The sequence below is a fragment of the Pelophylax lessonae genome (genome assembly GCF_965119305.1).
Source record: "Pelophylax lessonae genome assembly, chromosome: 5".
Taxonomy (NCBI): domain Eukaryota; kingdom Metazoa; phylum Chordata; class Amphibia; order Anura; family Ranidae; genus Pelophylax; species Pelophylax lessonae.
In genome coordinates this window covers 86312760-86328857 of record NC_138772.1, presented here as the reverse complement: position 1 = coordinate 86328857, position 16098 = coordinate 86312760, and the positions used below count along the sequence as shown (strand labels likewise).

The following is a 16098-nucleotide window of genomic DNA, read 5'->3' as shown; positions in this document are numbered from 1 at the left end:
GCGCTAGTTTGGCCGTGACATAGCCCCAACAGACGGGGACTGGCCTGCATGTTAAACACCTCGTATGCAACTTCGCGATCAGGTCTCGGCCGGAGAAGCAGCATTTCTCCTGGCCGACAGCGCCCCCCCCCCCCATTTCGAGAGAGGAGGTTCTGTCTGGAGCGATGCTGCCTGGTTCTTGGTATGGCGAGTAGCTGTTCCCCCCCCCCCCCCTCTCCCCCTGGAGGGTTTTGGGGTGGACGTGGGCCCCTCCTTTGGACCCCAGGTTCCCGTCAGCCACCCCCCTTATCTGGCCCCCCATCCTACCCCCCCCCTCCACTAATGCTGGGGCTGTGTGGATGGTCTGGTCCACCTCCTACGGTGGGGGCAAGGCGCTATGCTGGCGATGGGGGGCTATTGGATGATCTGCTGTGCGGGGGGGGGGGGGGGTTTGTACATGGTGGGGGCTCCTGCCAGGCCCCCCTGTCCTGCCTGGGCCTATCCTTAGGGCATAGGGATCCCTCCTGGGGCTGCCATTTTGCTCTAACCCGTGTGTTTCTATGCACGGCAGCCCTGTTTGTGTAGTCTGTTGGGCATTTTCCGGTGGTTTGCCATTGAAAATAGCGGCGTCCATGATAGTGGAGCCCTGTGAGCAGCAATTTCGGCGGTGATGACTCCTGGATCTTTTCACTTCCTAAACACCACACGTGGAGTGCAGATTATCCTGGTGGCTTCAGGTGCCGCTTTCTGCTGGGTGGCGGGAGGCTGGTGGGGTTCTCTCCCTCCTCTGTTGAGGATCGCTTTGTGCCTGGCGACTGAGTGGTGCTGCCAGCGCGGTGGGAGTTGTCCTTTTGCAGTGTTTTACACTTTTTGTGGGGTCCCCCTGGTGACTCGTGGAGTCTTTGGAGCACATCTCCCCACCCGATCCCCTCTCATGCTGCGGGGCCCTTCAGGTTCCAATCATTCATCGATGCACTGACGAGGATCCTGGAGTACTTTGTGTCCCGGGTGGAGGTGGCTTTTGTGCGACGAGCTAGCAAAATCGCCCCCGGCCTCATCTGTCTCCTAAGATCCTGAATCTGATTCGGGCCGCCACGGACGTGAGCCACCCTGCTGGGTCTGCGACCATGCATCCTGCGTCCTCAGTTAGGATGATTCCTCCACATCTGCAACCGTGCACAAAAATGCGCTGGTGGAGCACAGATTGTATCTGTGCGTGAGACCTTGACGATTGAGGACGCAGCTGCGATGGGGGCGTAGGTTCCTTTTGGCACTCACAAGCCTTCCAGAGCAGCAAAGGTGTTTCCTTTCCCCGCCTATTTTGACAGAATTGTCGCTAAAGAGTGGGGACGACCAAAGCGTTCCCTTGGGGTCTCGAAGTGATTTACTAGGCGTTACCCCTATGAGGAGTCCCTTCTTAAGAAGTGGACTGTACCACCGGTTGTGGATCCACCGGTTTCCAGATTGAACAAGACAACCATGATTCCGGTTGAAGAGTCCCCCGTCTTTAAGGATCTGGCTGACAGGAAGGCGGAGGCTGTGGCCCGCAATATGTACTCTCTGGATGGTTCGGCACTGAAGCCAGTACACACCATTGCCCTGTTGCAAACTCTGACCGAGTGGGCTAAGCTTTAATGCTGTGACCTGGAGGGAGAACCGCTCCCCTTGCCTTTGCTGAGCGGGCGGACCAGCTGGTCCAGGGGCTGCATTCAAAGAGGCATCACAGATAAACTGCAACTCCCCTAGTGGCTCAGCTCTCTGTTTCGGCAGTGGTCCTTCGGCGTGTCTTTTGGCTTAAATGCTGGTCTGCGGACCAGACTTCTAAAAAGGCCTTGACTGATCTCCCCTTTCAAGGGGATCACCTGTTTGGGGCTCATTAAAGGTCTCGCAGGATGAAAGAGTACTTTTCTTCTGCAGGCTACTAAGGGCAAGGAACCTCATCATAGACGTGGGAACTCCTTGGCTCATAAGAAGTTTTTTCGTCCCACAGGGTCGACTGACAAGGGCTCGAAGCCTTTCAGGGCCTCCTTTTGGAGGATCCAAACTAACCTGGTCTGGCAAGCCGAGAGCAGGTTTCTCCATACCCGCAGACAAGGTTCCTTCAGCATGAAGGTGCGCCCTCACCCATATCGGGAGTGGGGGGACATCTTCATTGCTTTCCAGGCCCGTGGACTTCCCTGGTACAAGACAAGTGGGTCCACAAATTCATTCGGTCCGGCTACAACATCGATTTTCGCTCTTGTGCCCCGGCAAGGTTCTTTCCTTCCAACTGGCGCCTGTCCGCTTACAGGGTCTTTTTGGGGCAGTACAAGACCTTTTACTTCAATGGATTCCAATATGTTCCGGTAACCAGCGCATGCTTTGCCGTGGGAGAGGAGCATAATCAGTTTGTGGCATTACCTTTTGCTCTTGCCTCTGCTCCTCGGATCTTCACAAAAGTGTTAGTCCTGGTGTTGGCATAGAACTCCTACTGCTCTGGTGGAAAACCTGGAGATCACTATACAAACTCTGAGGGAGTTTGGCTGGATTCTGAATTTTCAGAAGTCTGCTCTGGTTCCGTTCCACAAAGCTAGACTATCTGGACCTGACTCCGGACTCTGCCTTAGCCAGAGTGCTCCTTCCTCTGGACAAACTCCAGACTTCAATTTGCCTTCTGCTGTCCAGCAGATGGTCATCCCTCCGCACTTTACGTGTGGGTGCTGGGCCTGATGGTGTCGGCCTTCGAGGCGGTTCTGTTTGCACAGTTCCATACGAGGTCCCTGTAAAGGGAAATTCTGACCAAATGGGATAAGGCTCCGCAGTCTCTGGACAATCCGATCTGGCTGAGCCGGGGAACGAAGGAGTCCCATATATGGTGGCTTCGTTCTCCGGCTCTTCGACTGGGCAAATCCTTCCTCCCCTTGTATTGGACAGTGATCACCACAGATGCCAGGCTGGGGAGGCGTTCTCGGCAAACATTCTGCTCAGGGGATCTGGACGCTGGAAGATTCCAGACTACCGATCAATGTCTTGGAACTCCGAGCAATCAGACTGTGCCTGTACTATTGGACGAATCATCTTCAGGGATGTCCAGTGCGCATTCAATCGGATAATGCCATGACAGTAGCTTATGGCAATCACCAAGGGGGCACCAGAAGTGTCCTGGCAGCTCTGGAGGTAGCTGGCATTCTAAGGTGGGCAGAATAGTTTGTTCCAGCCCTCTCTGCCGTACACCTTCCCAGGGTGGAAAACTGGCAGGCGGATTACCTCAGTCGCCAGGCGTTGGACCAAGGGGAGTGGTCCCTTCATCCGGAGAGGTTTCATGATTTGCGTCTCTGGTGGGGTATCCCGGAGGTGGATCTCTTGGTGTCTCGACTCAACAGAAAGGTGCAGAGGTTTGTGGCTCGGTCACAGGATCCTCTGGCGTACACCGCAGATGCGCTGGTGGCCCCATGAGGTCAGTATCGTCTGATTTATGCCTTCCTTCCCTCTCATGCTTCTGCTAAGACTTCTATGCAGGATCGAGGCAGAAGGGATTCCGGTCATCTTAGTGGCTCCAGACTGGCTTCGCCGGCTTGGTACGCCCATCTGGTGCAGCTGGTCACTAATGTTCCTTGGAAGCTTCCTCTCAGGAAGGATCTGCTGTCCCAAGGACCAGTCTTCCATCCTGCTTTACAGTTGTTGGCTTTGATGGGTTCGCTGTTGAATGCTAGGTGCTGATGAATAGAGGTTTATCGGAGTCGGTGATTCCAACGCTGTTTAAAGCTAGGATATCTACTTCTAGGAAGATCTACCATCATTGCATGGTGTGAGTCTCAAGGTTCATCCTTGCTCCTCCTCTGTGGCTCAGATCCTGACCTTCCTTCAAACAGAAATTGGTCTTGAGTACCATCAAGGGCCAGGTGTCGGCTTTGGTGGTCTATGCTTTAGTTTCAACCAGATATGTTAAACATTTAATTTTGTGTCGCTGTCATTTCTGCTGTTGAGCAGTGGATGTATGCCTCGTACATACGTTCAGATAATCGGACGAAAATAATCGCTTTCATAGTTACATAGTAGGTATGAACAAAGTATTGAATAAAGACCATAGTCCATCCAGTTCAACCTGTGTAGGTGTGTGTGGCCGTAATCATCTCTCCTACCCCTGAATGTTTTTCTCCTTGGGATGTACGTCTAAGAGTCTTTTGAAAGCCACCATACCTCCCGCAGAAACCACCTCTTTCGACTTGATCGCACGATAATCTGATCGTTGGTACACAGCTTTCGACAGCCGATCACGACAGTTCATCCAACAAAATACGAAGGGACAAACACGAAAACCTCTGTCGTACGATAGCCTAGCGAACGACAATCGTTTAATCAGTACAGTATGCGTCCGCTAAAAATCGATCGACAAAGACAGCGCATGATCAGAAACACGGAAAAAGCCTGGTTACCATTGTTTTTGTTTTGCACCATCTGATACATAGCTAAGCAACCAGGAAGCTTTTCCGGAATCATACGAAAAAATCCTACGTTTTATATGCATTGTTGAATTCGATATTAGTATCATGCAAAAATGCGAACGATAAGTCGTCCGATTTATTTGAACGTGTGTATGAGGCATTAGTCACTGAACACATTAGTTAAAAGGGGTGCACAAATACATTTGGCAGAAACACAGAAAAAGCTGCCAAAACAGGCAAATAAAAGGAAAGGTTCTTCCTCTAATAACATCCGGAAAGCCAATCAATGTTTAATCTGAAACTTGGCAGAAACCAGAATGATTAACCGATACTTGTTGAATGCAAATCCAGTAGTTGTAGTGACCTCTAGAGAAAGTGAACTGGTGAGTGTCTGCTGCAGGCCGGGCTGAATTACCAAGGGTAGGGCCAATACCAGAGAGAAGAAAATACCTTTTTGTTTGCATTTCAGTGATAAGAATGCAGCATTTTCCAGGCTGGATTCCTTTATACTTTTCTAGAGGGAGAAAGATTGACAGTAAAAATGATGTATGCTGAAGATTTTCAGCTCAGTAGAACTAAGCTCCTCCAACCAGCATTAATTAATTTTTAATCATTATGCTACCAGTCTTAGTAAATATATAGGAAGGTATATTATAGTTACTCAAAAGTGTAACAAAATTGCAGCGCTCAAATATGATACAGTGCAGAAGAATTGAAGTGCATAACACTGACAAGTCGCCGTTGGTCGCCTGCCATAGAGTAGCACAGGACCCGTTCTAATAGGAGCGACACAAGTCGCTCCGACTTAGAAAAAGGGTCCTGAGCTTCTTTGGGGGCGACCTGGAGCGACCTGCATTGACTTCAATGATATGAAGTCCGTGCATGCCGCTCCGAGGTCGCGGTGCGAGCTGTGCACCGCGACTTCACAGGTCGCCCCGGCAAGTCGGGTCGCGCCTATGTGAACCGGATCTTAAGATCCTCTCACTGGGATACTTCTAATTAACTTTTTATGAACATTTATTTATGATCTACCCACCATTGGGACACAATATTTATTGTTATATACATTGTTATGCACTTCAATTCGCTTGCACTGTGTCATATTTGAGCGCTGCAATTTTGTTTCACTTTTGATTATTTATTGTATGTATATATTGCACTTTTTTTGCTAGCAGCTTTTTCACTTTAATATAGACGCTGATTCACATTCTCTTGTTTTTGATCTGCACACATATTATAGTTACTGGTGTGTGTGTGTGTGTGTGTGTGTGTGTGTTTTTGTCTGTTTTTTCGGCCTAGGAAAAATTTTATACATCTCAGAAGTTTTCATTGACACTCAATGCACATTTTCCCATGATTTATCCCTTTTTATCTTCGTCATGTCGGCTGCACAAATGTGTCCTTTCAGCGGGTGGGCCTTAACGCAGAGCGGTCGCATATATGAGTACCAGAATGTAAAAGCTATGCCAAGAGCACGCACCTGCGCACTCCTGGCATGGTTACTGGCAGCTTCCAACCTCTACTTGCAATCTGGAACTTTCAGGTCATTGTGACAGCCAACCAACACATGAACAGAAGTTCCGATATCAGAAACCTCCTAAAGGGCTGGGAGGTCCAGGCATTATGGGGTTAAAGATTCTGTAGTACAGAAAAATACTTGTTGTTCCACCAGAAATGTATTTGGCAACTATTGAGTGACATTATGTAGAGAGGCAGCCGCACTCGAACTTGAAGGTGCAAAATATAAAATCCGTTTATTTGAATCCAAAAGTTAAAATCAATCCAAGATACAGTCCATGATACAGTCAGAGATAAGGGATGAAAGCATAGCAGTTGACGCGTTTCACGGATAAACGTCTGCTTAGTCGTAACCAGGTTACGATTTATAAATTAGTTGGCTTTGGCAGAAGATGTTTTTTTTTTTTTTTTGTTAGCATGAGATGGTCTAATGTCCAATACAATTGTAGTTTGTATTGACAAACAAAAAGGTTTATCGATCATCCTGACATGTTTGGATCCCACATAAGCAAAGTACCTTTTTTTGTTTCATGCTCAGAAATCTTAATTTCTCATCAAACGTGTACAAAAAACAGATTTGAAAGGGGCATGTTAAGGCTAGGTTCACAACACGAATGTGTTGTGGGAAACATAGCGATCCATGTGCATTTCCTGCACCGCATTCCAATTGTATTGCCCTTGTGATCTGCTGTAAGTGTCAATACAAAGTTAACAACCCCCCAAATGCAGGTCGCGAATGCAGTGCATTTGCCTGCATTGGATTGCATACTACAAAACGACCATGCAAACCAGTTGCGGTGCGTCTCCAAAAAAAAAGGTGCATTATGTCTTTGGTGCGATTTGAGCCCAATCAAAATGAATGGTCTCAAATCACACTGCACTGTTAAGACCGGGTCATATTGATTTTTGTTATGGTTTTTCTATTATAACTCGGGGTAATGCTAGGCCTGGTAAATCATTTTCTTCTTTGACTCCTATTACATAGTTACATAGTAGTTGAGGTTGAATAAAGACAATAGTCCATCCAGTTCAACCTGTGTAGGCGCGCGTGGCCGTAATCATCTATTATACCCCTTAATGATCTGATCCTTGAGATGTACGTGCAAGAGTCTTTTGAAAGTAGCCAAACTTACCGCAGACAAACTGCCTCTTGTGGTAGAGAATTCCACAATCTTGTAGCCCTAACAGTAAAGGACCCCCTGCGTTGCCTGAGGTCAAAACGGTTCTCCTTTAATCGCATTGTATGTCCTCGAGTCCTCATGCAATCCTTGCGACTGAATAGCTTTTTTTCTATGCTGAGATCACCATTGAGGTATTTATAAATTGCTATCATGTCCCCTTTCACGCGTCTCTTCTCCATGGAGAATAAATTAAGTGATTATAGACGCTCTTCATAATTAAGGTCCTCCAATCCTCTATTAGTTTAGTTGCCCTTCTCTGGACTCTCTCCAGCTCCAACACATCCCTCCTGAGGACTGGCGACCAGAACTGGAAAGAATACTCCAGATGTGGTCGGACCAGAGTTTTATAAAGTGGAAGGATTATAGTTTTATCTCTGGAATACATCCCTTTCTTTATGCATGCTAATATTCTGCCGGCTTTGGCAGCTGCAGCTTGACATTGCATGCTGTTGCATAGTCTATCCAAGACTCCCAGATCTTTCTCCATTTTGAAAGGTTCCCCCCCTAAAGTGTATTGTGCTTTTATGTTTTTAGTCCCCAAGTGCAAAACCTTACACTTCTCCACATTAAACCTCATTTGCCATGTCGTTGCCCACTCTGTTATTTTGTCCAGGACATTCTGTAGGTTATCTGCCTCATGCTGTGCTGTTATTGCTCTGCCTAATTTTGTGTCATCTTTTCATCTGGAGTAGAATGTGTTGCATATAACACATAGCACTTCAGGGCTTGACAAATTTTCTTTGAATCTTGGAGCCAGCTAAAAAAGTTTGGAGACAGTTTTTCAAATCAGCTGCGCGGTGCCTGAAAAAAAAAAAAGAAAAGAAAGCAAGAAAGAAATAAAAGAGCGAGAAATGGAAAGAGGAGAAGTAGGTTAAGGGGAGATGGAGGTGGGGGGGGGGGGGGGGTTCGAGAGGGGGATAGAAGGGGGGTGGAGAAAGAGAAGGAAGGAGAGGGTGGGAGGGAGAGTGAGTCTCAGGCAGATCTGTATATGTACAGTGACGTCCCCTCAGCTCTATAAGGCTTACAGAGGAATCCTCCAGAAGTGTGGCACTCTCCAAACTCTACCTTCCTCACATACACCCAGAAAATGGCCTGCTCTGCTCCCCCACACAGTCTATCGGGGGGGTCTCCCACTCCTAGCCAATTAAAGGTAAACTTTGTCCCCTAACGCGCTGTAGGTGGTGTCCTTCCCTCAGCCAGGGGAGGATGGGCTTGGTCTGCACTCCCACTTCCCCCAGGAGCTAAGGAAGCAGTGACACACAAGCAGGTAGGCTGGAGCAGTGGGATGGGGAGCGGCTGACGCATGAAATTCGCACTCTTACCCGATGTCAGATGAGTGCCGGGTGACCGCAATGAGGAGGCTGACAGTGGCAGAAGTTGAGCAGTGCATCCTATGAATGTGCTGAAAATTGAGAAGAGGCAGCCGGTTCTGATTTGTCAGCGCCGTCCATGTGATGGTGCTAAACAAATAGCATTCCCTGGGGGGATTTGAAATCTCTGGATCAGCGAAGCAGCGTCCCGATGCCTGACAGGAGACAGATGAAATCCTAGGCATCTGGACTCAGTTTCTAGTCGCCAATGCAGCCTGGCACCAGGGATTTGTTGAGCCCTGTCCCACTAGTATATTATCCATCAAGTGAGTTGAGCAGTTTAAGGTCTAAGGTTGGCACTTGTCTTTGTTGGTGCCTAACAGAGTTTAAGTTTTGCTTTTAATTGTATGCATGTTTTTTTTTTTTTTTTCTTCGAGCCGGGGAATGCCCATAGGCTCAGTATTGTACAAATAAAATAATTTTACATAAAAGACATTCATAATGTGATCTGAGGCTTCGAGTTCTGTGTTTTTTTTTTTTTTTTATCTTGAGTCCTCCCTTTAAAAAAAGGACAAATGTTCTGTGTCTGGATGGGGTGAGGTAAATATGATCTGTTATATATATATATATATATATATATATATATATATATATATATATATATATATATATATATATATATATATATATATATATATATATATATATTACAGGGATCCTCAAGCTACGGCCAAATTGCATTGTAAAACTCTGACATTCACAGACATGACTAGGCATGATGGGAATTGTAGTTCCTGAACAACTGGAGGGCCATAGTTTGAAGACCCCTGTATGTATATGTGTGTGTGTGTGTATATATATATATATATATATATATATATATATACACAGTGGGTATGGAAAGTATTCAGACCCCCTTAAATTTTTCACTTTGTTATATTGCAGCCATTTGCTAAAATCATTTAGGTTCATTCTTTTTCCTCATGAATGTACACATAGCACCCCATACTGACAGAAAAACACAGAATTGTTGACATTGTTGCAGATTTATTATAAAGAAAAACTGAAATATCACATGGTCCTAAGTATTCAGACCCTTTGCTCAGTATTTAGTAGAAGCCCCTTTTGATCTAATACAGCCAGGAGTCTTTTTGGGAAACATGCAACAAGTCTTTCACACCTGGATTTGGGGATCCTCTACCATTCCTCCTTGCAGATCCTCTCCAGTTCTGTCAGGTTGGAAGGTAAACGTTGGTGGACAGCCATTTTTAGGTCTCTCCAGAGATGCTCAATTGGGTTTAAGTCAGGGCTCTGGCTGGGCCATTCAAGAACAGTCACGGAGTTGTTGTGAAGCCACTCCTTCGTTATTTTAGCTGTGTGCTTAGGGTCATTGTCTTGTTGGAAGGTAAACCTTTGGCCCAGTCTGAGGTCCAGAGCACTCTGGAGAATGTTTTTGTCCAGGATATCCCTGTACTTGGCCGCATTCATCTTTCCCTCGATTGCAACCAGTCGTCCTGTCCCTGCAGCTGAAAAACACCCCCACAGCATGATGCTGCCACCACCATGCTTCACTGTTGGGACTGTATTGGACAGGTGAGGAGCAGTGCCTGGTTTTCTCCACACATACCGCTTAGAATTAAGGCCAAAAAGTTCTATTTTGGTCTCATCAGACCAGAGAATCTTATTTCTCACCATCTTGGAGTCCTTCAGGTGTTTTTTAGCAAACTCCATGCAGGCTTTCATGTGTCTTACACTGAGGAGAGGCTTCCGTCGGGCCACTCTGCCATAAAGCCCCGACTGGTGGAGGGCTGCAGTGATGGTTGACTTTCTACAACTTTCTCCCATCTCCTGACTGCATCTCTGGAGCTCAGCCACAGTGATCTTTGGGTTCTTCTTTACCTCTCTCACCAAGGCTCTTCTCCCCCGATAGCTCAGTTTTGGCCGGACGGCCAGTTCTAGGAAGGGTTCTGGTCGTCCCAAACATCTTCCATTTGAGGATTATGGAGGCCACTGTGCTCTTAGGAATCTTAAGTGCAGCAGAAATCTTTTTGTAACCTTGGCCAGATCTGTGCCTTGCCACAATTGTCTCTGAGCTCTTCAGGCAGTTCCTTTGACCTCATGATTCTCATTTGCTCTGACATGCATTGTGATCTGGAAGGTCTTATATAGACAGGTGTGTGGCTTTCCTAATCATGTCCAATCAGTATAATCAAACACAGCTGGACTCAAATGAAGGTGTAGAACCATCTCAAGGATGATCAGAAGAAATGGAAAGCACCTGAGTTAAATATATGAGTGTCACAGCAAAGGGTCTGAATACTTAGGACCATGTGATATTTCAGTTTTTCTTTTTTAATAAATCTGCAACAATGTCAACAATTCTGTGTTTTTCTGTCAGTATGGGGTGCTATGTGTACATTCATGAGGAAGAAGAATGAACCTAAATGATTTTAGCAAATGGCTGCAATATAACAAAGAGTGAAAAATTTAAGGGGGTCTGAATACTTTCCGTACCCACTGTGTGTATATATATATATATATAATATACTGTACCTCCATGCTTGTGATCTTCAGCTGTAGTGTTCAAGTCTTGGTATTTTTATGCCATCTGCACACTGCCTTGCAGCTGCCCAGAATTCGTTGCCAACCCCATAGATATAGATGGGGATTTCTCGGACAATGGGCTGGCACCCTAGCTATGAGTGATAGTTCCCTGAACCTTGCAGCTGAGGATCATGGACGGAAGTGTGAATACCAAAATGAAGGCACAAGCTGTGATTTATTGTAAGACATCATCTGGTTCCTGGGTTCTGTCAAGCCTTTTCCCTTACTGCTCTTTTTGGCAATCTGCTTTTTTGGAAGTTATTTAACAATATTTCTTTCTTTTTCTCTTGTTCCTTCCCTAGGATCTTTGGCTCGCTGTCATAATGTTCACTGTTCTTCTAAAGAGGTGATAAGCATCATTGAAAATGGCTGACAAGAGTGGGAGGCCCACGCCTGGGCCGGTGTACATTGAGGTGGAATACGATTATGAATATGAATACAAGAGCAAAAGAGTTGTTATAAAGCAGGGCGAGCGGTATATTTTAATGAAAAAGTCCAATGAAGACTGGTGGCAGGTGAGACTGGATGAAAACTCGAGACCTTTGTATGTACCAGCTCAGTATGTGAAGGAAGTTGGTAGGAAGGCGTTAATGCCGCCTGTCAAACAGGGCATCCTGCCCAACAGTCCTCTGAAAGTCACACAAGGATTACAGAGATCGATGGAGAATATCAATAAATCCCCAGAACTCACCAGTTTCGGGAAAACTCCTTCAATTCGAGATGCCAACCAGAACTTTGGGCCTGGTAGTAGCCCAGGCCAGACGAGAGGACTGACTTTAGACCTTGTACATAACAATGGCAAGTTATGTACTGATTTACATTCGCCAAAGGCCACCAGCAGGAGTCCCTCTGCCTTGCACTTTCCTGGTCCAGAATTGATGGAAATAGAAAAGACCAGCTTCTCAAATGAACAGTCGGATTCGGCTGGGGAAAACTCGGAAAAACTTCTTGCAGATTCAGAATCTGGAGATGAGCTGAGTAGTAGCTCGACGGAACAACTTCAGGTAAGATTGGATCCTTAATATTTTTTTTTTCTAGAGGCTAAAGAGCGATTGCAGATATCCTTCTGAACAGGCTAGCTACCTGGCTTTCATGCTGTCCCAGGGGCCTTACTTGTGACCCTGAAACAACATATCCATGCTCATCATAAGTCTTAGTGAACTTTAGCTCCTAATCTGCAACTAGTTCTGGGTCAGTAAGTACTGAAAGAAAGTCTGTCTTGAGGCTACCATTGCTAAAACCCCCTTCATGCACAGAAAGATGACTCAAACCTTACTGAGCCCAGTTGGTTGGTGTTTTTCCCATAAAATAGCATCTTCAGCTGAGTATTGGCACTCATAGTCCTCATGCATCTCCCAGGAAAGTAAATACCTGCAATACATGCCAGGTTATTGGTTTCCATCAACATCGAAGACTGTGTACTTCCTATACCAGGGATCCTCAAACTACAGCCCTCCAGCTGTTGTGGAACTATACATCCCATGAGGCATTGTAAAACTCTGACATTCACAGACATGACTAGGCATGATGGGAATTGTAGTTCCTGAACAACTGGAGGGCCATAGTTTGAAGACCCCTGTCCTACACCAATTCGTATTAAAGGTAACCTTTCCTCAGAGAAACATGGAAGGCTGCCACTGGAAATGCTAGTTGCCTGGCTGCCATACTAGCCACTAGTTGCAGTATTTTTGAGTCCGTAACACAGGATATGTATGCAGTTCAACTGTCACTAAACCCAGGGCCCTGCATTCACTATATCTGGTCGCACACAGCACACAGAAAATGGAAATGCAAAAGTTTTAGTAAATATAAACTGCTAAATACATTTTCTCATCAGCAGTTTTGTGCCTTATTTCAGTGTCTGGTTAAAGCTTGTAGAAGTTTTCGTTCTCCCCTGATTGTCCTATGAGGCTGCAGGACCCCTGACCCGCTGTCTGGACAGTGCTGGTTGGCCTTGTGCTGATCACTCCCCCAAGAAAAAAGAAAAAAAAAATATCTTGCAACACACACCAACCTGAGCAATGTGCAGCCTGCCCCAAAGCTCTTTTCTATCAAGAAATGGCTTGGGGACTGTGGAAGAAGGGGAGGATCAGAGAAGACAGGATCAAATGGCCTTTTTACACAATGCAGTGGATTAACCCCTTAGGTTTCACAGTGAGTATAACAAGCATGCTTTACTGCATTTACAGTACAGACTGATTTTACTGTTGTGGGTTTAGTAACACTTTAAAGATTTCTAACTTTCCAATATATATTCTAGGTAAATGACTGAACCACTAGGTCAGTGTAGCAGTCGGGTAGCTAGCATTTTTGGAAGGATTTCAGCAATGGCAGCCTTCATATTTCACTAGGAAAAGATATATTATAGTGAAGCCAATGAGCCGGGTTTTCAGTTATGAGAAACCTTTTAAAGGCCTTTGTTGCTTTGTGTGGAACAAATAAATTTCATTGTAGAGATGTGTGAATGCATGTAGTAATAATTTAGTTCTTCATGTCCTATGCACTTAGGCCCAGTTCACACTGATGCGACATGCACTCCAACTTTGGTAACACATGTCGCATCAGAAGTCGCACCCCATTTAGTGCAATGGAGGCATTCTAATAGGAGCAACCTGAGTCGCTCCGATTTAGAAAAAGATTCCTGCACTACTTTTGGTCTGACTACGGCATGCATTGATTTCTATAAAAGAAGACGTATGCAAATCCTGCCGACGTCACGCTAGGATTCGGCTTCAAAGTCACGGCATTGTGAACCGGGGCTAAGATAGACGTGTGAGATGGAGTTCATACACACAGGAACATTGCCCGTATGTATGTCATGGTGGCATACATGTCATTGGTGACATCACTATCAAAGGGGTGGAGCCCAGCAGGATATGGAAGCTTTATAGTGTCAGTACATCAATTTATTTGTAACATGTTGCCTAACACTACAAGCGCCAGATGATTTTTCTCCATTAGAATAGTTCTTGAATGCTATAGAAGGGGAGTGCTGGGCTGAGGACAGACCTGAAGTACAGGAAGCCGTAGTAAAGCTGGGGTTGAAACCATATTTTCATACCTCTGCCAACGTTTGATGACCGAGGCAATCTAATATCTGTGCGTTGTCTGATATCAAATTTAATCTGGATGCGTTTTTCGTTTTGGTTACTATCCAGAGCCACTTAAATGTGTCTACATTTTGTGTTGTCTTACTGCAAAAAAAAAATAAAAAGTTGCAGCTTATTTAAAGCGATTATAAGGCCCCATGCACACACTAGTGTTTTTTTTTTTTTTTTTTTTCTAAGCTCTTAGAATCTGTTATTAGCATTTTTTTTCCTGCACCTAGAAGATAAATAGTGTTCTCCTATGTGTCCATGCACACTACTTTAGACTATAAGCATTTTTTTAGATATATATATATATATATATATATATATATATATATATATATATATATATATATTTTTTTTTTTTTTTCTTCATGTACTGCAAAAAACGCTAATAAAATCCTAATGCTCCCAAGGCCCCACGCACACTAGCGTTTTTCATCAGTTCAAAAAAATGCTGGATAAAAATGCTGATGATAGCATTTTTGTGCCAGCTTCTAGTAGCATTTTAGTAGCTTTTAGGAGCATTAGTATTTTATTAGTTGAACATGAAGGGAAAAAAAAGCTGTTGGAAGCATTTTAGAAGCAGTTAGGAACATTTAGATTTATTTTTCTGCTGGTAAAACGCTCCAAGAAACTCTACAACAAAAAATGTTTTTTTTTTCTGCTCCTAGACGCTAAAGCTCAAAAAAATGCTGATAGCCTAAAGTAGTGTGCATGGACACATAGGATAACACTATTTAGCTTCTAGAAGCAGAAAAAAATGCTATTCTCTTCAAGGAGCTTATAAAAACGCTAGTGTGAATGGAGCCAGAATGCTACCAAAATTCTACTAGAAGCTGTAGAACATTTTTCATCCAGCATTTTTTTTTCTAGCTTTTTTTGAGCTTCTGAAAAATGCTAGTGTGCTTGGAGCCCGGAAATTCTATTTTTTCTTTAAAATAACAAGCATGTTCTACTTGCCAGCTCTGTCCAATGGGGTTTGGTATCGCACAGTGGTCCCACCTGCTTTTCTGTCTTTTTATGTTGGACATTTTTCTTTTTTTTTTTTTTTAAATCCAGCGCATCAAACAAAGTGTTATATCTTACAGTCCACTTCTCATTTGCAGAAGTAGGAAAGCTGATAAATTATTCTCAGTATACTCCGTCTAGACTTTTTCCTTCCTTTTGAGGGCTCATTCATACTACTGCGTGTGCGTTTATACTTGGGTTTCCATAGTTGGTGCGTATGCGTTTCAATGTCACTATTCTGGTGCAGTTCAATGTGTATACATGGAGTAAACCAACCCAACTGCACTGCAGCACACAAACCAATGTATACAGGAATGTGTGTGTGTGTGTGTGTGTGTATAATATATATATATGTGAGTGTGTTTATATTATGGTGTGTATGTATGTATGTGTGTGTATATATAATATATACATACAGTTACATGACTTCTTGCTTTGAAAGCTGTTGTAGATATTTGTGTTGTTATAATGTGTTCCTGTACACAGGTTCAGGTTTTGTATTGGTCTTCATCTATGTCCTTGAAACGCAGAGGATAAAACAGAACACGGCTCTGACTCACTGCTATAGAGTGTTCCAACATTTTGTTGCTAAGCACAATTTGCACTTTTGGATGTTGATCATCCGCTTTCTTTGTTTAGCTTTGTCATACAGAAGCAGATGTGTAGAAGTAAAACCTTAGTTTGGTAAATCAGGTTAGTTTTTATCTGACCTGAAAACATTCGCTGCAATTAAGAAAAAAAAAGATCTGAAAATGTCAGGAAACCTTGCTATAAAAGCATTTTGATAAAAATTGTCCCCCCCCCTCCCCTTTTAAGCAATTGCCGACCCTAAATGTTAGCAGACAACTCAATGTGGATTACAAATCTGTAAACATTATTCTGCCCCTTAGTTGCTGTCCATTGATATATTTTGATGGACTGCAGGAGAGGATATGTTGAAATGGAATTGTTCTGTTTGACTGGCTAGATTTTAACGTGGTTC

The 16098-nt window shown here is 44.5% G+C and overlaps 1 protein-coding gene across 5 annotated transcripts in view; it reads left to right on the top strand.

Annotated features, from left to right (window-relative positions):
- Positions 1–16098, top strand: part of ARHGAP12 (Rho GTPase activating protein 12) — a 238373-nt gene that overhangs the window by 33538 nt on the left and 188737 nt on the right. For all 5 annotated transcript variants that reach the window (XM_082258392.1, XM_082258391.1, XM_082258390.1 and 2 more), the window contains exon 2: positions 11319–12020. In XM_082258392.1, the coding sequence (XP_082114518.1) occupies positions 11382–12020 (639 nt within the window). In that variant the 5' untranslated portion in view covers positions 11319–11381. The remainder of the gene's footprint in view (positions 1–11318; positions 12021–16098) is intronic.